Source organism: Lepidothrix coronata, unplaced genomic scaffold (assembly GCF_001604755.1).
Source record: "Lepidothrix coronata isolate B3197 unplaced genomic scaffold, Lepidothrix_coronata-1.0 Scaffold12, whole genome shotgun sequence".
Lineage (NCBI taxonomy): Eukaryota > Metazoa > Chordata > Aves > Passeriformes > Pipridae > Lepidothrix > Lepidothrix coronata.
This window is the reverse complement of record NW_016690192.1, coordinates 8,512,321-8,536,013: the sequence shown is the minus strand read 5'-3', so window position 1 is coordinate 8,536,013 and position 23,693 is coordinate 8,512,321. Positions and strand designations below refer to the sequence as shown.

Below are 23,693 nucleotides of genomic sequence, written 5' to 3'. Positions count from 1 at the left end.
AAAGAGAAACATAAGATTAATAAATCACTTAAAATGCAGGTGCCTTTTGTAAGCAGCTGTGGAAAACAGTTATGGGCAGGGGCAGAGTGAAGCCAGAGGGGAGGGCTGCCTAAAAGTAGGCAAAGGATGTGTAAAACAAAGGAAAAGAGGTGACAACCGCTTACAAAGTTAGCAGAGCAGCAATTGCACATTTCTGGCTATGGGTGCAGGCTGATACACTGGGAAAGAAGAGCAGTAGCCTGGAAGGTTACTGGATTACAACTGCTCAAAATGTCCACTTCTGACTGGAAAAATAAATGCTGCTTGTATTACATATCTGACACATATTTATGTTTTGAGTTTTTTTAAAGAAAAAAACAGACACTCAAACACATGTTGTTTGCCTTGGTGCTACTGCTGGCAACCTAGGTGCTTATGTCCAGATTTCTGATCTGCTTGATCCTTGGTGTTTAGGATCTTCATCTGCCTGAGTATTTCGTTTGCCTGAGAAGAAGCCAGTCAATGCTGTGTTTTCTAGCCCACTGGCTGCATTTGAGACTAAGTGCAGCAGACTGCTGCTGTTGCATGTGTGGTGAGGCTTTTTTATCTTATTTTGTGTCAATATATTATGTGCCGGTTATGGCTTTGCAGAGCCAAGACGTGTGACAATGATCTTATTATAAAAAAACCCTTGTGACTTCAAGCAGTATCAATGATCTCAACATTAGCAATGCCAGTAGCACATGTAAAGCTGCATCCTGGAGATATCGGTATCTTTATGCTGATGCAATCAAGCAGGCACAGATAGAACTGTAAAATGCAGTGGGGGAGAGCAAGGAAGCAGATAAAGCATCAGATAAACTCATGCTTAAAAATGCCATCCTAAGCAAAACAGGCTTTCAACCCTGACCAAGAAGTCGTGGACGGGTAAGAGTTTCTTTGTTCTGATTCTCACTGGGCTCTGGAAAGACTTGCCAAAAAAATACAGATATTTAGTACTTCCTCGTGAAAATAAGTCGCAGGGTGCTAAACTGGGTAACAGCTGTTTTCATATCAAGGCTTATTTCAATGGCAATGTTTTGCATATACTTACAGGAAGAACTTCTTGTTTTTAGCAGAGCCCGGATCTATTTACAGAATGAAACTATACTGAGAGGAAGAGAGAGGTGGGGGCCTTACTTGTTTCTAAGTACCAGTTTTTATGTTGGATTTAAGCACATTCTCAAGGGGAGGTAAACAGTGTGCACATAAAAGAGGAAGAAATCAAATTCAGATATGCTAATACCTATCTAGTATTAAAATGTGTAAAGGCATTTTGAGGGGATGGGGGATGGTGACAGAGACAGAATGCAGGACAGCACAGAGATGCTGCTGTAAAAGACCAAACCTGTGGCTGCATCCATTGGGAGCATTTTCCTGCCTGAGACAGTACCTAATACCAGATGCTTCAGAGGAAGCCTTCAGAAAACTTTCATGCATGAGCTGACACAATGCTCTTGCAGCTAATGTTGAGTAACTCCACACAGATGTTTGTCTGGGGTTTTTTCCTTCTTCTCTCAAACTATGTGACCATAACCAAACACAGCATCATCTGAGAACATTATGTAAGAATCCTACGCTGCCCATGCCCACCGTGCGGGCAGGTAGAGAGCTCAGTTGCTGCAATGAAGCCTCTCATGAGTCTGTAATCTGTTTTGAACACCCTAGTTTGGAGTAACTGCATTAGGCCACGTCCTCTGAGGAATCAAGTACCTCTTGAGCTGCAAGACAACCCGCTCTGTAGTAGCTAATCTCACCTGACAGTCTTCCCTGCACGTTATCTCCGTGCCTACAACTACCAGCTGGCAGTAAGACGACTACAAAGCCTTACTCTCGTAGCAAGAGCCCGCGCACCGGAGGGCGGCGGTGGGGCAGAGGGAGCCGGGGCCGCAGGGCACGTGGGCGGCGGGCGCCCTCCTCCGCCGGGCCCATAAAGGCGGCGCGGACCGTGGGGCAGCGAACAGGGTTTGTCGGTGGGACGGAGCTGCGCGGCCCCGGCTCTCCCCGTTCGCCCCCGCGGACTGCCGGAGCCCTGCCCTGCCCGGGCAGTGGCCGAGCCCCGCGGCCCCATGGAGATCTCGCTCAAGTACCTGCCCGGCGGGCGGGCGGCCGCCACCGGGTGAGCGGAGCGGGACGGGACGGGACGGGACGGGCGCGGCGCCGACCCTTCGGGTCACCCCGCCCGGCGGGAGCGGGGTCAGGGCGCTCCTTCGCCAGCGGCTGCGGGAGGGAGCGCAGCGCCCCGGGGCGGGGGCCCGGCCCATCCCGCCGGCGGGGCCGCGATAGCGGGCGTGCCCCCTGCCCCGGGGCGGCCGCTGCGGAGGGGCCGGGGCAGCGGGCGGAGGTGGTGCTCCAAACTCTTGTTTGGGTCTCCTGCACAAGGTAGGTCCTGTCCTCCCGCCAGGGAGGCCGGTGCACGGAGGGCACGGAGCGGTCCGTGTGTTCCCTCGGTCCGGCTGCGCGGGGGCTGCGGCGGCTCCTCCCTCGGCAGCCGAGCGCTGGGTGACCTTGGCAGCTCTGCACAGGGGGGCTTTCCCCTCAGTTTCCGAGTTCGCTTTCCTGAGAAGCGCGAGGCGATGTCCTCCTTTAGGCGAGTGCTGAGCTTAGTAGAGATCGTGAAGGTGAAGCCCAGGCTGATACGTAGAACGCAATTCGGTGATATATTTTTTCCCTCCCATTTTTCTCTCCTTCTTCCCCCCTTAACACCTTATCAATCTCGTTAATACCTCTTCAACAGCTAGAGCTCAAATAGATAAATGTTTCTAATCTGGAGCTGTGATGGACACTGTCAGTGTTGCTGTAGTAGTGAGTTACTCGTTAAAAAAACTGACTGTGCTCACTTACTAAGTGTATTTTAGCTACTTGATGCAATGGGGCTTTTTCTGCTAGGTGAAGAGCTAAGTATTAAAAACGTATTTCATGAGTAGGTAGCTGCAAATTGTAGTCCTTACTGTTGAAACCTCTTCCTTAAGCATAATGTGGAGCCCTGAAGTGCCTCGCTACAAAACGTTGTCTGAACAGACTGACCTACCAGCCACAGCATTGCAGTGGTGGTTAAAGTAATGCAGCTGTTAGAATTGAGTTAGTAATAGTTACTATATATGACACATGACACCTGGATATGCATCTAAACATGCAGAGTAGAGTTAGTCTTCATTCACAAAAAAATTCGCCTCTGCCAATGTTTTACAAAGCATACTATGGAAACCTATTGAGAGGTGTTAATTACACTTGTGCATCTGAATTGAATTGTTTAATTTCTCTGTTTTGAGCTAGGTGCTTTATTTGGATTATTTTTAGATTATCAGCCTAATAACCATTTGGTAGAACTAGATAGTTAGTTTTAAATGTGATGTCACTGTTAATCTCTTGGAGCTTTTAAAATTCTTTAATGCTTTGATTCTAGTTCTGCAGATTTAATACAGTCTATTTAGATGTAATTTTGAATATATCCTAGAAACGAATGGATTGAAAAACAATTGGTGTATTTGAGCTGTTGCCAGTGAATTATTTTTTAAATACTACACCGCAGAACACTTGTTCTATACTGGAAGACAAAGTCCAGCAGTTTTTTGTTTGCTTGCACTCTTTTTAGAGATCTGTCACTTTTGATATACTTTTACTGGAAGATTGGGAAGGATTTTGCTGAAGTCTTGGAGTGGTCCTTATGTCATACCCTCCTGCTTTAAATCTCAACCAGTTCCAGCTTTTCTCTTTCTTTCCCACCTACTCCTATGACTTTCACTCTGAGTTAGCTCTTGTTCATTGTGTACCCACACAAAAGTTTCTGCCCATTCAAGAGAAGCTTGTACAGGAGCAGCGATGTCTTTGGGTGTCAATGCAGGATTGAAGTTCATGTGTACCTGTTTCCTTAGACAATGCTCACAGCAATAATTATCATGTGCGTTTCTGTTAGGTGTGTTTACATTTTTCAAAGCTTTTGTATCTTAAACTTTATTTAAGCTAGTCCAGTATGTTTTTAGTATAAATTTAAACAGGGATGCAGTTCACAGTTTCTTTTTCTTAAAAACTTCCCATGCTTTTCCTACCTCAAAAACCAAAATCGTCTTACCTCCCATCATCTTCATGAACGATTGATTTAAGGCTGTGTAATAAGGATGACTTTTGAACTTCTAATGTTAAAATAGATTTTTTTGTTTTTTCACTTCCTCTTCTGAGGAAACACCACAGTGTCAACTTTACTGTGTTTTCTTAAATTTCTCTTCTTGCGGGACAGCTGGTTCTAGCAAATCAGATGTGCTTTGTGGTCTACAGTTTTGGCTTAAATAACTGTACACTTCAGACAGATGAGGACACAGAAAGTAAAAATGCATCTGAAAACTTTTGGGTTTGACCCTGAGAGAAAATGTTATCCTTTATAAAATTCAGAACATCGGGAATGATGTTCTGAATAGTAAATGGGACTGATAATCAGTCAGTGTCAAATATAAACCTCTTAACATAAAGGGAAGAAAAAAATTACAAGTTTCTGATCTGTGTGTGAAACAGGAAAGTTCTGAAAATTACGGTACTGGAAGATAGGGTTAAAATGATTAGGAGACGGGGAAAGTTTTCAATGTCCCATTCAGCTGAGAAGGAGAAACATAAGGTGATTTAAGACATCTACAACAACAGTCCTCTGTGCTTGGTCCTCTGATTTTTGCATGCCCAGATACTTAAATAAATAAATGACTATGAATTTAGCCCTGAAAACTGCATGTTAATAACAGAAATGTGTGCAAAGCCTGCTCTGGTTGTTTAAGACGCTTTTTTCTGCGTGTAAAATGTGGGTTCCCAAATCTTCGTTTGCAAAGCCTAGCCATGATTATGAGAATGTGGGTTATTCAGACAGATGTGTTAACACATTTGAAACAGAATACATATTTGTTTCAAATATGTATTTTTAAGAAAGAGAGAAATGTCGACTTTATATTGCTATTACAGATACTCTTATTTATGCCTGTTTCCTGATAGTTAGTCTAAATGCTGTTCTGATGATCTAATGTGGTTGAATGATTTTTAATGATGTGATCATAGGGAAATATTTTTTGCATTTTGCTGTAAAACAAACAGAAAACTATTTCAGACCTTTTATGTCATGTGGTGATCTGAGGTGAAACTGCATTGAGGAAATTGTCTGTCAAAGCATTCTGTTGGTTTCTAATTAATATGTTATTTATGGCAGAAATATGATGACTCAGTCAGATTTAGATCTGAAAGAGACGGCTTTGAAAGAGGATTTGAAGTTTTACTTCATGAACCCATGTGAAAAATATAGAGCAAGACGTCAAATACCATGGAAACTGGCTTTGCAGGTTTTGAAGATACTTATGGTTACTACACAGGTAATGCTTTGGTTTTACTCTTAATAAGAGTAGCAATGGTGTGCAAGAGAAGTAGGTATGTGGTTCTGGGCCTTTGCCATCCCTGTATATTTGCTACTGACTTGAACTTCCCACTTAAATCCATAAAGAAAAAATACTATGAAAGGTGTTTCAAGGGGGAACAATAACATAGGTTACAAAAGCCTCTTGGAGATTTTGGAGCAGTATTTGACCAGGTACTTTGCTTTTTTGGCATAATACTTTAAAGCAAATTATTCTTCCCATTAAATCCAGCACTGTCTTCAGGCTTGTTGTCATGTTTTTAGGTTATAGTTTCACTGGACTATTTCAAAAGTGATATTTTCTGACATCTAATCAGAAACTTGAAACGTACACGTTCAATGTGGAAATGCTATGGTCTGTGGTGATGATGGGATGACTGGGCTACAGGAATTGGATGTGCCCCCTACTTCTGTCATCAAATAATGCATTTGAACAGTTGAGTACTGGCTGAGGTACTAGGTAGAGGCAAAGAAGAGGGTGTTTTTCAACTGCGCTGGTATCACAGTGTAGTTGGTTGTTTTACAGTCCACTAATAAATAGTGACTGGATGTGAAGGGAAGCAAAATGGGACACACATATAAGTAGAAATTACTTTTTCTGAACCTTTGAAATGCAAGACTGACATCTGACAGTTTGCAAGAACAGCTAAATATATGTGCTGAATTGTAGGATTCCAGGTTTGTGTTTGACTGGCCCATTAAAATAAAGCATAACTCTGGCTTACATGTCCCAGTGCTTTATCAACTGTGACAGGCTCTCTGGCCCCACTTGGTGGGGTCTGGCCCCTGCTGCTGCCATGCTGTGCCCAAATCCTGATGGGGCTCTATCCACAGGCTGGAATAGGATTCAGTGGTTGGTCTTTCTAGGCAAAAGTTCAGGTTTTTTGCTTGCAGTTTCTCACTCTTGCTTCTTCCCTGCTTCTGTCAGATTCTTGTGGGGCTTGGAAACTTCCTGCAGTAATGAGACAGGTTCACCTTTGCTGCTTGTAAGCATTTTAAACCTAGAATGAAGGGTTAGCTGTTTGGGGCTTGGGATATCCTCCTGCTGCTGTGCCTATGAAGAAACTCTTGTTGCTTGGTTTTTCAGCTTCTAGGCTCTGTTTGTTTTCCTTGGTGATGGGGGGGAAGAATGGGAATGTCCATATAGTAGGGCAACACGTGGCCTCAGTAGTAACTCTGCTGTTGCTTCTTGTTAAAGCCTCCTTAATTAGCATCTGGGTCAAGCAGGTGATGCTTTTTGTTGCTGTCGGGTCCCACATAGATCTGCTCTAATCCTATGCCATGCCAGAGGTAGAAAAGGTGCAGGAATTTGTCCCCTAGCAAAGCAGACCATTTCAGGGGTAGTAGGCTGTGCTCTTAAGTTAGCTCATCAGCCATTTGCATCCTCCACAAAGGTTTTGGCAAGTTCCAGTTAGAGTTTTTGGCCCACGATATGTAAAAGTTGCACGTAATGTAGCTGTCCATTCACTTGCTGTAAGTTTTGGAATCAGATTTATGTTTCTCTTACCCTGCATATGGTAACCTTGACTTTAGTAGTCTTATGGCATTAGCTAACAAGTTCTTTGCTCTTATCATAGCAGAGTTACAGCAACAGGCACCTGTCTGCTTTGTATTTACTATAATTGAGAGCTGTTTCCAAAATGCTACTGCTTGACCAGTGTACAAAATACATATGTGTGTGTGTTGGTTGTTTTTTTTTTCTCTTGTCAGCTTGTGTTTTTTGGTTTGAGTAACCAATTGGTGGTCTCATTCAAAGAGGAAAACATTGTCGCTTTCAAACACCTGTTCCTGAAAGGCTATTCTGGAGTTGATGAAGATGACTACAGCTGCAGTATATATACACAACAGGATGCTTATGATAGCATTTTTTATGTTATTAATCAGGTAAGTGTGTGTGTGTGTTTATAACTATGTATAGCTGAAGGTATAGCTATAAACTTCTGCTAAGGTTCTGGTTTTCTGTTTCCATTTTTGGATTTTAGTTTTGATATTTCAGTGAATCAGTGTAGATCTGGTGTCCTGAAATTCATGTGCAGCTGTCTGCGTTTTTGTCTCTGGAAGATGAATCCAAACCAGAATTTTATTCGGGTAGTGCATAATACCAAAATCCAGAAAGTTTGAAAATCTGTCATCTTGCATGAACTAAAACCTTGGTTTAGGTCTTACTTTGAAGACCTATAGGCCTGAATATACCTATGCATGGTATTCAAAAAATTTGTGCTTACAGTTATACTGAATTGCAGCTCTGTAGTGAGCACCAGGGGCCTCAGAATGGCGACTACAGTACTTCCAGGAGTGTAGGGGCACTTGCCTTGGTTAGGGATGGTATTTTAAAGAACAGTCCCTTTACAATTTTCAGAGGAAAGTGAACAAATCTAAGATGAAAATTCAGTAAACATTTTTGTATTTAATATTAATACATTCAGAAGTTATAACATGAAAGACTGCCTGTGGAATATGAAACGTCTCTTGTGTTTGGGGATGATGATAAGCCCAGAAATGATTAACCCTGGATGAATGGAAAGTGGCTTTAAACTTCCTTTCATTTTCAGTGGCCTTGGTACATCAGCTCTGATGCTTGGATTAAAGCAGTCACTGCTGCCACTATCAGCTATGCCCAGAAGCATCTGGGATTTGCAGGGGAGCAAAGGGCTGTGCCTCATTCTTAAACACCCACTCATGTCAGGCCCCTGTGCTCTCTGTGCTACAGCAGAGCCATCAGCAGATCAAATGTGCTGTCCCTGCTGTGCTGGACTCTCACTCCTGGCATGTTAAATGAGTGGTGGAGTAGTTTTCTCAGTCTCCCTTTGAACTCTCAATGTTACCACTGTTTCTGCAATAAACTGTGCTTTTTTTACTTCCTTGCTTGCTTTGTCTCACTCTCCTTCTTTTGTAGGCACTAAGGCTGAGGTGAAGTCCAGATACAAGACAGTAGAGAAATAATAGCTTTATATCCTCAAGAATGAGCCAGTGTGTGATACAGGCATCACAAAAAGGTCTCTTCATAAGATGTCAATGTGGTATAAATGTAGTCATATCCTTTAAGGAGATTTAACCTGTGAAATCTGTGTGCTTTAGTGTCATATGGAATTGTGAGGCTTTTATATTACCTGTAAGAATTCAAAAAGCATACCTATAGGTGAATTTCATGACTATTGTTACTTTCGTTTGTTTGTTTTTAAAGAGTGCCTTCTGGGAAGAGCCAAACCAGATGACTCCCAACCTAAAAGCAAGGGTTTTTTTATTTTGAGATGGGCAGCTAGAAGCCATGGATTTTGGTGCTTTGTTTTGAGTTTTAATTTGAAATGCATGATTGGGTGGGTAAAGCTAAAGAATATGATATTACAGAAGATAGTAACAGTGCACAGCTACAAACAACAACAAACCAACAACATAAAAACCCAAACATACTTTTACACTTGGAAGAGTACAAAGGTTTTCCTTGCTTCTCTACTGGGTTCAGTCTGGAAGATTCTATTATGAAGAAGCTGTGTGAAGTTGTTACTCTTGTGCCCAGCCCTGTGGCAGAGGCTGTAGGACAAGGATGTCCTGCTGCCTACTCTGTCTGGGACCGCTTAGAAATGTATAAACAGCAATCTTGCTTTTAGTTTTTCATAGTGTTGTTTGAAAGTGGCGTGTGGGTAACCCAGTGCCACGTGCTGTGCTGTTGGGAGGGCAGAGCCTGAGAGCACACGTGGACAGAGCAGTGGCTGCTGCATGCAGTGATCTGGAGATGTCTTCAGAGGGGTGAAGAGCTGTGACTAACTACTGTTTCCGCTCACTTGACCTGCCTCAGTCAGACTGACAGGGTACAGAGGCCATACTTTTTCTCCTGGGATGTCTAAACTTGTTGCAAGCTCAGCTGTGAGTACTCGAAGCAGCACTGCAAGGCAGAGCTTGGAATAGAAGTGTGGTAGTTTCTGTTGCAGTTCCTTTTGGACATGGAGCATGTGGCTGTTGATGACTGGTGGGATTCTGTACCCCCCAAGGTGGGCTAGTGGCCATAATGCCCATAGGAAGGGGGGAATAGGATGACACCAAATGATGCATAATAAAAAAATTCATGTCAAAGGGGGAAATGGACTAATCTGTATCAAAGCCAGCTAAACAACTTCTTTTTTTAAGGAATAGGAAACCTTGCCTAACTTACTTCAGGCCTCTGAAAAGCTAAATGCTTTCTTGAGAGCAGACCAGTGCTATACACTGTCCTGAGCTCTTTCACTAGGTGTGGTAATAATAAAAACTAATCAATTATTGTGTTGATGCCTTCTTCCTCAAAAGGCCATGGGTCTGTCTGGCTTCTCTTGGACAATGTTAGCTGATGGGAAGCTAAGCTGGCAGGCAGCTCACTGCATGGTTAGTCATTGATCTTCTCAGCTGTTGAGGAGCCAAGGGCCACCAGAAGAGCTGTGCTCCAGTGGTTTGCCTCATTTGTGCAAGACTGGAAGGCGTGAGTCCGGGGATCAGAGAGTAGACAGTAGACACCCAGAATGTGTGGAAGGCAAGTCAAGAGAGGACTGGCCTTAAATGAAGTCTTGCTGATGTTCAAGGCTGATCCATGTTTGGACAATTCTTGCTTTGGCAGAGCTTTATTTGCTTCCACTTTTAGTCCTTGTTTTCCAAGTGTACGAAGAAGGTGACTTGTGCTGTATTTGGAGTAAGTGGAAAAAGTAAGTACCTTCCTCATAGGCATGTTCTCAGCTGCTTCTGTGCTTGTGTAAAGCAGGCAGGTTAAATTATGTTTGGAGGCTGCTCAAGCTCTGTGTATGTTCCTTGGTTGCTGGTCATATAGCGAATGTATGACTTCCCTCTTCTGTAGTCACATAGGGAGCAGCTTTGGTTTTGTTCTCAGCATGGATTTGATAAGAACTGTGACTTGGATTGTATGTAAAGTGATCAAGTTTCAAGTGGTGTGAAAACTATCACTTTCATGAAAGCATAAGATATCCCTGGAGTGTGTGTGGTTAGCAGCAATACTGCATTGAAGTCTCTGCCAGGCATCTAATTAAAAGCTGTCTGCTGGCTTGCTGTCTGGCACATCTGTGATCATTTGCAGGCAGCCCAGAAGGTCTAGGGCTCATGGTCACTGTGTCACCAGGATGCCTGTCACTACTAATTAGTGGCCAGTAGCCCTCTAGTCTGTAAACTGAGTCATGGGACTTCTGTCTCATGGGAAACTGTTATGTGAAAATAAAGATTTTTTTTTTTAATGTAAAAACCTGTATTGATACGCAGAACTTTGAGATTGCAATTTACTATATAATGCAAAAAAGATTACTATCTCTAACTTCCACTTCTGCTTTTGTTTCTAAACTAGTACAGGCATTTAAAGAACATATCCCTGGGGATGCTTGGTTATGAAGGATCAGGTTTAAAAATCTGTAAACAACAGTACAAGAGAGGCACAATGCTTCCCTCCAATGATACGCTGAACATAGATGTTTCTACTGAAACAGGTACAATACTGTTGTACTTAAAAAATGTCTTGCCATGGAGTACCTATAGTCTAATGCTATATCAGTAAAGCTTAAAAGCAATAGCTTTTTGTGTGGCAGTTACAGGAAAATTCCCATCCCTCTTGCCTATTTCCCTCTTGGTTTTTAGTACCTATCTAGAAATGGCAGCTGTGCAGATTATAAAAGGCTCTCTTCAGCCACTGTCGTTGGTTTGTAGAGGTCTTTAGGGTTGATGATGCGGGGTGGGTTTTTTGGTGTTTGTTGGGGTTTTTTTAGTTGGTTTTTTTTTTGTTTGTTTGTTTTTTTAAACACAACTCCCCCCAATCTGTGCAGAAGGTTCAAATACAGAATTTTGGGTGCTGCTCAGTCTGTACCATCAGTGGGTGTGTGTCCTTACTGCCTCTCAGAGCTGAGTCCTGACTGCTTAGCTGCTCAAGAGTTAATACACAAACCTGCTTCTGACCCCACTAGGTGGGCCTCTGTGTGGATAGGTTTGCTCAAAATTAATGTTTTGCCTGATTAGGACTGTACACCCTGATTATCTCAGTTTTGTGCTACTTTTTATGTGAAGTTTTTAACATTACATCTTTTCTCTTTCCAGAATGTGTCTTTTTAAAGCCAGAGGAGCTAGCTGATAAGAAGGCAGAACTGAAGCTGAACTCTTCTTTTTTCAATCTTGAATTTTACAGGTAAAGTGATGGGGATTTTTTTAGTATTTCAGCTTGTCCTTTCACATTAATTTGGTGGATTCTGATTTGTGCAATTTGTGTATGTGTGTACATTTTTTTTATTTTATACAATATTTAAATATTTTTATACACTTTTTCAAACATCCAGGCTAATACAGGTTGAAATCTCCTTCAAGCTGAAAGGCATTGCTCTACAGACAATCCATGCCCGTGAATTGCCTGACTGCTATGCATTTCAAAACACTGTAAGTGAATATGGGCTATGGCACTTCCAACACTGTGTTTGTAATGAGAGCTTAAGCTCAGGTGTAGGTATCATCCTTGTATCGAGACTGCAAGAGAGATGCAGGTGAGCATGTCCTGGCCTTTAGCCCTCCTTCCCAAAGGCTGCTGAAATGGTGTTGCTATGGTACAGTGTTGTTTTGTAACATGTTCCAGTTGTAACTTTATAACCTGAGAAGGGAATAAGGAATTGTTCTTCTAAAGGTTAAATGTGAAGTTTGGCTTCTTGGAATACTGCTTGTTATGCAATATATGTCATGTTCTCAAATTATGTCTACACCATCATTTATGGTGACAACTTTCTTAAAGCTTACCTGACCAACAGTATTAACACATACTGTGTCCAAAGCACTTAGCAGGATTTGTTTTCTGGAATTAAATCTTCCTAGTCTTGTTTCTGATACAGTTCTGTATTTTCAGATAACTTTCAATAATAGAGCCCACAGTGGAAAAATCAAAATCTACTTTGATAGTGACACTGATATTCAGGAATGCAAAGACTGGCACATATTTAGCCCTGGTAAGTATGGTGCACGTGTGTTTGCGTGCCAGCAGTTATGCATCTCCCAGCACTTTCCCTGGTCTATAACAGTCTGTCCAGCAAGACATTGGCCATCCTGTTCATCCTCCTCCTGCCCTTAAAACAAGACAATGCTACCTACCTAATGCGACTCATTACCTCTTGCTAATTAAGAGTTAGGAAATAATTTCTTTTATGAGAGTGTCGTGGTGAGATGGCACATGCAAATCTGTAGACCGTTGTGTGTTAGCAGTAAGCTCTACCTGCAAGGGGGATGTTTCTTCCGTAGATTTTTAATCGTTCTGCTCTCTGAGATGACTCAAATAATTTAGTTCACTAATACAGGTAAATTTGCAACTGAAGCCTTCTGCAGCTTTCAATTTTTTTTTTCTCTAAGTAAAGCTTACTATTTCTGAAAGTGGATTTTTTTTTTTCCACTGCTGCTAGATTTAATGATGTGTGTGAGCAAAGGCTGGCATCTGCCATGTATTTGTAGTGTTAAGACTTGGTCTGACAGCTCAGGAATGTGCACTAAAGGCCCCTTAGAGGAATAGTAGCTGTGACAGCACCGTGCAACTGCTTCTCCCATGTGTTGACTTGCTGTAAAGGACTGTGATGGAGCAATGTTTTTCAGTGTGCTATAGAATATCTTGATTAAAAAAATATGTCAAGTGGCCTGCCTCTTACCTGGGCAAAGCCAGCTTTTCTCTGATAACACCACGTTGTACTGATATTAAAGTGGTATCTTATAGTATGTTCTGAACAAAGTGTCCTGGCCTGCATCTGTGTACACTAATTTTTTGTGGCTGTCTTTCAACTAGTTGTTCCTTAGTAGTTTATTTTGCATCTAATAAGTAGCTGGGGAAGCATGCATAATTCTGTAACACAGATGAGTTGAAATGCTATTACAACAACTAAAAATGAGTTTTGGTCTGTATTTCATGTAGTTAAAAATGTATGTTGTGAAAAAGATAGGGACAATTGATGTGAGGAAGCAAAGGAAAACACCTAATTTGCACTCACATGATGACTTCTAAACTTGCGGATGAAAAGAATACTGTACAGAAAGTCAAGCAAGTTTCTTATTGCAGACCAAGGTGGGAATTTTCTTTTTAATTTAATGATACAGGCCAAATCTGCATTTCTTTTAGCCCATGTAGTTGTAACACTGTGAGAGCACAGATGGATAGGTGAAAAAGGGGATACCTGTAGTAATATACACATTTTGGGGTTTATTTTGAAGAACTTGAACTTGCTTTTTGTTCTTGTGGTCCAACCTCCACGACTGTCTTGATGTAATTCTCTGCTTAGTTGTGCTTAAGGTATGCTTGCAGGAAGAATATATCTTACAGCCCATCTGTTTATGGGATGAGAGTGTTCGAGCACAAATTGTTACAAAATGTTGCATAATTTGCATTTAAAAAGATGTGAAAAAATTAACCTTACTTCATTTCTTTGACATTTTACAGTTCTCCAGAAGAACACTCAGTATATTCTAGTCTTTGATGGATTTGTCATTTTATGTTGCTTTACTTCTCTCATCCTTTGCACACGATCCATTGTTCTTGCCTTGAGACTACAAAGGGTAAGCACAGCGCTCGTGATCTCAATACTTATTTGGTCTCTGCCTTCTTTGCTGCTGGTCTTTTGAAGGGATATGTTTGGAAATGTTGAGTAACATTTTTTTCAGTTAACTCAAAAAATCTATTGTGAGATGTTCTCATACTGTTACCTCTGAACAATTGCTAGCTGAATTGGTTTTATTTCTGTTCGTGTAGTGCTGTAATATGGAGGTTTTGTTGCATCTCTCAAGGGCAAAAGAAGGACACTTTTTTGTCCAGGATTTTACACAAAAAGACTTCTGAGTCTTTGTGCTGTGGATATGTCCTGCACCTTCAAAACATAAATTCCTTCTTCTTTGGTTCAGAATAGAATTCCCATAGAGGTTTTGTTGTAAATTAATGTCTTAATGAACATCCCTCAAAGCCAACTCTAACTGGAGGGAATGTAAAGCACAGCATGGAGTCTGACTATGACTGGTTGTTTTTGTGGTGTGGGGTTTTTTTTGATTGTTCATTTGTTGTTATTGTTTTGGTTTTTTTGTTTGGTTTTTTTCTTGTTTGGTTGGGTTTTTTTGGGGTTTTTTTTGTCTTTCTGGGGTTGGAACCACCCTTTTTCAGTTCTTCTTTCCTTCTACTTGCTTTATAATCCCTGATCAGTCTGCTGTCACCTTCTTCTCTTCTCACCCTCCTTTGCAGACTGGGACTAGCCCTGTCCAGCTTCCTCTCGAGTCGCTTGCTGAGCTTTATGTAAGCAGACTTGTTTTTTGTGGTCAAAATACTGGTGCAGAAACACAAGCTGGACCCTGAGATGTGCCAGCTTGTACCTAGTAATTAGCACAAACTTTGTAAGCACATGGCTTACTAGAGTTAGAAAAAGATTCCAGGGTGGGCAGGATATGAAAGCACAGATACTTGTTTATCTTGCTCAATATATCCTTTTTGTAGCTTGGAAACAAGACCAAGGGTGAAGAGGACACAACTCAACAAAGGCATTGTCGAACTGCTGTCAGGAATAGGGGCATCACATCTATTCATGAGCAAAAATGTGAAAGCAGATGGACAGTGTTAGGCATGGAAGTGATATTGTTTGCTCTATTGGAAATGAGAGCTCTTGTCTTGTATTTGAGTTATTGCCTTTTTCAGTTTTTTAGTTCAATGGCCTTGCTCTGTTGGAGGGGGATAGAAACTGTTGTAAAGGAGATAACAACCATGGTTAGGCTAGGGGGGATTGGTTATGAAATCAGCTGTTCTGTGGAAAGTTTGTTTTCACTGGCTTAAACCCATCTTAATTTTTTTTTCAGTTTATTTCTGTTGTTATTGAGAATTAAACTATTATTCCAGCAAATACTATAGGAAAAGGGGGTATGTGAAACTTGAACATTGCTATACTAGGGCATCTGTACGTATTTTTCATCTCAGGTGACCTGTAACTAAACATCTAAATTCTTGTCTATAGAGATTTGTGAATTTCTTCTTGGAGAAGTATAAGCGTCGTGTCTGCCATGCTGATCAGCTGGAGTTCATAAATGGGTGGTATGTCCTGGTAATTATCAGTGATGTGATGACAATCATTGGCTCAATCCTAAAAATGGAAATAAAAGCTAAGGTGAGAGTTTAATACCTCAGCTAAAATACTAGCCTTGTTACAACCATGTGTAATGTGCTTTAAGGTGGGGACAAATGAAAGTGAGCTATAATAGTCAATAGTCATCTGTTTACTTTTGCCTGTTCATTTCCTAGTGCTGCTTTGACTAATAACTGCTTTCAGTCACTCTTTCCTAAGTCTTTCAATAAACTATTTAAGCATCTTATTTCCACAGTGCTAAGACCCCTAATCCCTGGTATAGGACATGTGGGTAGACAGTTCCTATCAAAAAAACCCAACAATATGTGTTGTTACTTCTGTAAGAAGTAGTAGCACATACTAGTACAGGGAAACCAAGAGTCATCCCCTTGGGTACAACAGGGGTCTTGATGGCTTGTAGGGCTGCAAAAATGGCTGTTACAGCTTGCTTTTCTGGCAGTCATAGGCACAGACTGTCACCTGCTCATCCCAGTCTGGGCTTGCTGAAATCAATGTGCTTTGTTCAGCTGGCAGCTCTTCAGGAGGCTTTTTGGGTTTGTTTGTTTTTGTCTAGTTTGTTTGGTTTTTTTCTTCAATAGATGCGTGCCAACAACTCATGTGTTCACAAAACTTTGTATTCTGGGAAAAACAGAGTAGGTAGTGTGCTGCTGCTGTTTCACGTGTACTAAGGCTCAAAGGGCAGATGCCCAGAGTGGCCTTCAGAGGAACACTCAGAATCCTCTGGCTATATGGTGAGGTGGGGATTGAGGGTAGGAAAACTTGAGCTAGATGACTATCTTGTGCTTACTGCAACCAGTTCTAGCCTTCTAAAGTAAAGTACAAGTAGATTTGGTTATAAACTTGACTGCAGTAAAAACAATGTTCAGGTTCTGAACATCTGACAGAGAACCTATTCAGAGATGTAAATACATGTGGCATGAAAAGGTTTGTAGTCCCAAGGCTCACATTTCATTTAAATGATGGCTTATGTTTGTCTAAATAGTGAATGAGAGCTTCTTTGCCTAACAATAGCAAATAGTAACCTTTTTTAAACATTGAGTTATTAAATCTAATTTCGAAACTGTTGTAACCAAACTAAAGGCTTTTGTTCTTCCAGACTTCGTGCAAAACTTCAAAAATATCAGCATAGGTGTACTTTTATTTGCATCATGGTTGCATTTGAATGATTTCAGTAAATAACTGCAGTTCACATTGATCTGATTTTTGTGATGTAGCAACATCCTTTCAATATTGAACTGCCCCACTTTGTTTGAACTGCTGGAACTTGAATAGCTGTCAAGCTGACATACCTACTGCTTTGTAACTTGACTACCTGTTCTATTTGGATCCCTCAGAACCTCGCAAGTTACGATGTCTGCAGCATTTTACTGGGAACATCAACTTTGTTTGTCTGGGTCGGAGTCATCAGATACCTGGGATATTTTCAAACCTACAATGTAAGGCGGAAATCAAAAGTCTAATAATTAAAGCATATATATATATATTTATGTCACTTTTATCCAGGTCTCTCTAATTTTTCTCTTCTTTTTTTCTCTTTCCTTTTGCTGCACCCTGACTTGCAGGTACTCATTTTAACTATGCAGGCATCATTGCCAAAAGTGATAAGGTTCTGTTGTTGTGCTGGGATGATCTATCTTGGCTATACTTTTTGTGGTTGGATTGTCTTGGGACCTTATCATGAAAAGGTATGTCAGCAGTATCACTCCTTTTCTGGTCTAATGATGTATCTGTGTGCATGTATAGCTCCAGTTATAACAACAGAAATGCATGTTAAATTAATATTTCTGTATAAAAGCTGTAATGTGAACATGGGAGTATTTTTCCTTCCACGCATACCTTCTGCCACCTGCTCCTTTTAACAAAATAACTGTATTTCTGCTTTTACTGTGTGCTTGAAATCAGTGTCATCTCCTACACCAAGCTGTTTTTGTAATGAGTGGATGGTTTACCCAGGCCTGGAGAGGACTGAAGGGAGACCTCATTGCAGTCTGTAACTTCCTCGTGAGCAGAAGAGGAGGGGCAGGCACTGATCTCTGCTCTGTGGGGACCAGGGACAGGACCCGAGGGAATGGCCTGAAGTTGTACCAGGGGAGGTTTAGGTTAAATATTAGAAAAAGGTTCTTCACCCAGAGGGTGATTGGGCACTGAACAGGCTCCCCAGGGCAGTGGTTACAGCACCAAGCCTGACAGAGTTCAAGAGGCGTTTGGACAATTCTCTCAGGCACACGGTGTGACTCTTGGGGATGGTCCTGTGCAGGCCCAGGAGTTGGGCTCGATGATCCCTGAGGGTCCCTCCTAACTGAGCATATTCTGTGATTCTGTGTGATCTCTTTCGCCCTCTTCTGGCAATCCCAGTTCAGTTCACCGTGCTTTTTTTTTTTTTTTTTTGGGAATCTCCTTGGCTCTGACTTTGTTTTTCCAAATCTTTCCCATGCCATGTAACTTCAGCCCCTAAATTATGACTCATAAAGGGGTGGATGAATGCTTGTCTTATTTACTTTGCTTCCTGTGTGTGGGTGTGTTTGTTTGTCTTCCTCAGGTTAGTATCAAAGTGTGTGCCTGGCATGTCTTGTCTGAAACCTGGGTACAGGAGCAAGGCTTTGTACATTCTAAAACACAAGCAAAAACCACCCTAAAGCCTGTTTGTTTTTCCTCTTGGCAGATGCTCTATGTGACAGATTGCAAAAAGGCAGGTTCCTGTTGTGTCAAATTCTAGATGTCTGTTAAAGACTGACAGATGTATGATTCTTGATCTCTTGATATGTATATATGTGTATATATATACATATATACACAGTATATATGTAACAGAGAGACATGCTGCAGTGCTTGATTCGGATTCTTGTGCCCCACATCCTCCTGAGCTGTAATTCTCTTTTTTGAGCAGTGTAGGTATTCAGTCTGCACATGTTCCAGGTTGATGATGATATATTTCTCTGTGGGATGCTGAACGCAGTGGGATCCTCTGCCAACACCAGAGGCTCAACTGTTTAAAACAGGCAGAGCATAAGTACTGTTGTAACTTCCCTGCAACAAGTATGTTAATCATCTGAGCAAAACGAAATGTAGTCAGTAATATGCTTATCTATGAAAATATTACATCTTGCCAAAGTATAAGAGATCAATGTCAAGGAAAGCAGCTGTAGCTGTGTGTGGGGGTTCCTGTTCCTGCCAGTTCTCCAGTGTCCCATGGGAAGGTGATGTGACGCTGCCCAGGGCAGGGCTGGCTTCCTGGGACTCTCTAGCCCTCCAAGCTGGCCCTGGTAAGAAATGAGAAGAGCCCTCCCTGATGTGCAGAAACACCAGAAAGCTCCTTATGCTCAAAAATACAGAAATACATATGTTGCTCTTCCTTCTTCTGCTACAGTCAGAGTGCGTGGGTATCCTGCATTTTGTGTTTTGTCAATCCAGGGTCTTACAGGTGAGCAGTCCTTAGCAGGTCTCTGTGTCTGCATCAAAACTTGTGGGTTGCTCAAAAATTACCCATGCCATGCCCCCTTTCTTCTCAGATAACGTAATGCTGAGTTTCACATGGCTTTAAAATTCAGTAAAAACAATAATAACAAAATAAGCCATAGGTGTAAACCAGACCTGCTGTTCCTGTGCAACCATACGTTGTCCTTACAAGTATGTCTCTTGACACCTTCTCAATATAGGGCCACAATTCAACTGAGTGTAGTCATGTTTCTTCATTGATAATGGTCACATTAGAGCACTGTGCATTAATTCGTGTGGTCTAATAAAGTACTGTTAACGAATGCAGTTATTTGGAGAGCCAGGGCAAGAGGGGACAGTGTGCTTACTGGGTAGCTGAATGGAATTTAGCCTCAGGACACATTCCAGCTTGGGGAAAAGGAGGTTAGAATTTAAGAGAATGTCCTTGAAATGAAACCATGATTTTTGTGGGGGGTGTATTTCAGTAGCTTCACAATCCAGCTATAGATTGTACCTACAACTCAGAAAGGGTTTTCTGAATAGATTGTTATTGCACAACAAATTTAGTTTAGACCATGCAAGCTCTGAAGGCCATATACTACCACTAATTCCTTAATACAGTATTGATTTATTACCCATACTCCAGTAATGCTGCAGAGCTGGGAAACCAGAGGATGTGGATTCTGTTCCCAGCATACTACCACTGGTTTACAGTATAGATTCTGTGAAATCACTTTATCTGTGCTTTGGCAAATGGAACGATATTTTTCTGCTGGCCTAAAATTGCTTAAAATTCAGTAACTTTTAACTTTCTGTAATGGTCAGATATTGACTGTTTTGCCTGTTGAGCATCACAAGTTTATTTCTTGATAATAAATCTTATGTCTGATGTCAATATCACGCTTAGTCAAGATTATATTTCTACATGGTTCTATTGTTGACATGTATGTTTTGGCCTGAACATACAGTAAAGTGTGGTAGCATTTAATTGTCTGGGTTGGATTTTTTCTTCTGCTATGCATAAAAGTTAGAAGTGTTTTTTTTTTTTTTAACTTTAAATATGGGTGATTTGATCTTCACATTCTACTAATAACTTGTACTCTTTATTTTCTAGTTTGAAGATCTGAACACAGTGGCCGAATGTCTGTTTTCCTTGGTTAATGGTGATGATATGTTTGCAACATTTGCTCAAATCCAGCAGAAGAGCACGTTAGTGTGGAGGTTCAGCCGGTTATATCTGTATTCCTTCATTAGTCTGTTTATATATATGATCCTCAGCCTTTTTATTGCACTCATTACTGACTCCTATGACACCATAAAGGTAAAACATGTTTTCTGTTACATTTCTAATCCTATTTGTATTCGTTCTTGTTAATCACTTAAACACCATACTATCTAGTATTAGTTATGATGAGATTATTGAAATCTTTTAGTTTAGTCTGTGTCAAAATTGGGAGGATGACTGGGTAGTCATTCAAATGACTAAGCAATAATTGGTTTGAAAAATTATCCTGTGTGTGTTTCAATGTTGTTTTCTGCTGCTTCACCTGGCTTCAAAAGTATAACAGCTAATGGAAGTGTAAATGGAAGGATGAGTGGAAAAAACTAATTTTTAAGTATAGATACATAGAGCTATATAAGCCTTGTTTGGAGTGAATGTTTCTTCTCATGGCATCAAAAGATGAGGTCAAGAAAGGTTTGCTGATATCTCAGAGATATGCCTTTGGCAGGAGTTTGGCAAGGTTCAAACAGATAACTCAAAAGTCATTTAAGATTGTCATTAAGATATATCTGGCTTGCTTAACGTGCTGCTTGGAAATGTATGGTTAAAAGGAAATGTGTTCTCAAAGACCCTTCTCATTCAAGTTAAAATTGTGCTATCCATTTCCAGTATGAACAGTCTGAAAGTGCAGCCAAGTTTTCAATAATTACCTTTTGTTCTTGACCTCAAGTGCTGTCTCCCCTTTGTGCTCCTGATAGCCTCAGTGACCAATGGGAAGGCAATGTAGATCATACTCTTCAGCTCTTGTCTTTCTTATCTTGGTGTCAGAGAAACAAACCAGCAGAATAAGACTGGTCTGACATGAACTACAACTTCCAGACTGAGCAAGAGCTCCACTTTCTAAGCATCTCCAAATATAACTTAACTGTTTGTGCTTCTGAGTTTACTGGATGATCTGACCTGCAAAACAGTGTTTTGCTGTTACTCTTCCCTCTGAGCACTTCATGTGGATCAATTGGGAGCTATTTCAGTATGCTGAACTTGTGTTTTTCATAGCATTTCTTCAACATGGCAATGTTGAATATCCACACTAGGGCCTTTCAAATCCAGCATTAGAGTTCTTAGGGAAAACGATCCCAGGGCACTCACAGTGAGCACAGCAGCTCCCTGTGAACAAGGGAGAATCAATTAATGCCAGTATGACCTGAGATCACTTGCTTGGCCTTATGGACAGCAAACAAAACATAAGAGAATCTCTGAACAATATGAATTTTCTGTCACTTAGGTTGCTTTGTTCCACCAGCTATATATGTGGTGTTTCTGGGGTGGGATTGGGCTTTTTCCTTTCTACAGCAATACTGGACAAATGAACCAAATAGTCTGGTTTTACTATCACACGCTACAGGAAATTTTAGAACGTTTTGTGCCCAGTAACTTCTTGTGCGTTATAAATAAAACACTTCTTCTTTCAGAAATACCAACAAAGTGGTTTTCCAGTAACAGATCTACATGAATTTCTAAAAGACCATGACAGTGCTGGCTACAGAAAAGACCAGACTTCTGTGCCATTCATCTGCTGCTGCAGGAGGTCAGTAGTGTGTTTTCCTGAGAAGTAGACCAGTTGGCATCTCACTGCAGAGTGCTGTTTCACAAATGCTGGAGCATCCAGAATTTAGCCTGTGTGATGTTTGGATGCTTTTGTTCCTCTTGTACTCGGTGTTATATCTTTAGTCAGCTGATGATACAACAATTCTGAGCTTAAACACATGTTTTAAGTGTTATACTCTTACGAAAAATACCATGGAGAAGCTGATGGAAGGACTGTGGAGTATAGCATGAAACTACTAAGGATTCAGGAGCAAACCAAGTCTCTGCTTCTTAGGGTTTTGCAAGTCAAATGTTTCTAAAAAGCTTTACTGCTAAGCTTGGAGTAGTAGCAGAAAGTCAGAGAATATGTGATTCAGCCAGGGATTGGTGCTTAATCCCAAAGCTACAAGGCAAACTGTTTGAATACCATCTGTCAGAATATTGGAAACACACTGGTGTCTTGTTGCTGCCAAACCCAGACCTGGCAGTGGTCCTTTTTAAGGTGGTGGTGAGAGATGAAAATCTCATGTAGTGTTTCCTGGTCTGAGAGTTGATTCTTAGAATTTTATGTCTGAGGACACATAACACCTCACAGCCAAAAAGGAACATGTGAGATGATGGGCAGCAGTTGCTGTGGACACTCGAAAGCCAGCTAGTTAACAAGAACTCCAGCCAGGTACAGCTTCAGGTTTCATATGCAAGTCATTGTTCAGAATGAGAGATTTTTGTCTGCTGGACCACAATAAATATACTTCACTGTAATACACTGCACAGTATTGAGGGCACAACCCTAGTAATTGGAGTGAAAATCTAGAGCTTTTGCTACTGTAGCAGTTTCTCCTTGATTGTCGCAGTGCAGGTGTTGGGAGTTGCTGAAATGGGAGAACATAGAACAGAAGGATCAAAACTCAATTTGTATGGGTAAATGCTTCCTGTTGCATTTCTTGCTGAATGGAGAATTGTGATTTTTTTTCTCTTGCAGACAGCAGAGTGATGATGACTTGATACTTATTAATTGATGACTGCACATTGAAATTCACCACTAATAAATGCAAAGAGACCCTAGTGGTACGGAGAAGAATAATTCTCCAAATTGCAATGAAACCCACCATCTGGACCTGCCTCATGAACAGACTAGTCTTACCTAATTAAAGGTTTTTGGGGAAAAAAGATATTAATGTGACATCACTGGCTAACCATCAAGAGAGCCCAGAAGCTGTGTCTGGAGGAGAGCTGTGAAGAACTCTGTATTCTTGCTTCAAGTTCTGTCACATTAAAGAAGACTTATTCTTGAGCATTGTCTATGGGAGCTCTGTTTGCTAATCAGCTCTAGGAGGAAGGAAAGTGGCCCTGAATGAACTGTTGTTGTTAATAAGGAAAAGAATTATATGAAAATAATTTTTATAAAATAATTCTGTGTTAAAAAGTATTAAATAAAAGGTAACCAAGAAAAGAGGAGTTTTTCACTTGAAGTGATGCATTTGTACTTGGCACATTTCACTTATTTGAAATAAATTTCTGTAAAACTAAAAAGCTGCACAAAAATGCAAAATAATTGCGGTTCTCCCTCTTGTATATCATTTTAACACAAACCACTTATAGGTCACAGTGTGTTCTTTAATAGCTTTACTAAAAAGCAGTTTGTTATCCTTTTTTTGGCTGTCTCTTCTATTATACCCACAATATTTGATTTGTACTGTGTCTGGATTAAACTTACTGCTTTAGCACTTCCAGTATAGTAGTGCATAGGTATTAGCCAAGTACTTCTGGGAACTTTCAGGGGTGCTGAATGCCCCTGGGTTTGTGGACTGTCATATTAGGTACTTCACTTTGTCCACTATCCACTCCCTAAAAATACTCTTTGGTAGATGATGTCAGTGTGTTGGCTAGGACTTGGTCTTGCTATGTGTTCTTTACCGCTGATGGTCTCTACGAGTTCTGGCTTGTTGGA

At 41.0% G+C, this 23,693-nt stretch overlaps 1 protein-coding gene across 4 annotated transcripts; it reads left to right on the top strand.

The window, feature by feature from the left end:
• The first annotated feature begins 2,001 nt into the window (after positions 1 to 2,001).
• MCOLN2 (mucolipin 2) lies at positions 2,002 to 23,275 on the top strand. Of its 4 annotated transcripts, none has more exons than XM_017805400.1 (14): positions 2,002 to 2,137; positions 5,204 to 5,363; positions 7,115 to 7,288; positions 10,722 to 10,860; positions 11,462 to 11,549; positions 11,698 to 11,794; positions 12,252 to 12,351; positions 13,821 to 13,936; positions 15,370 to 15,519; positions 16,833 to 16,934; positions 17,061 to 17,183; positions 20,048 to 20,254; positions 21,628 to 21,743; positions 22,725 to 23,275. In XM_017805400.1, the coding sequence occupies exons 1-14, from the start codon at positions 2,088 to 2,090 to the stop codon at positions 22,759 to 22,761; spliced, it is 1,659 nt and encodes a 552-aa protein (XP_017660889.1). In that variant the 5' UTR covers positions 2,002 to 2,087; the 3' UTR covers positions 22,762 to 23,275. The 4 variants fall into 4 exon arrangements, with proteins under 4 accessions (XP_017660889.1, XP_017660890.1, XP_017660891.1 ...); XM_017805401.1 differs by lacking the exon at positions 2,002 to 2,137 and adding an exon at positions 2,293 to 2,400; XM_017805402.1 differs by lacking the exon at positions 2,002 to 2,137 and adding an exon at positions 2,653 to 2,673.
• Positions 23,276 to 23,693: the final 418 nt, after the last annotated feature.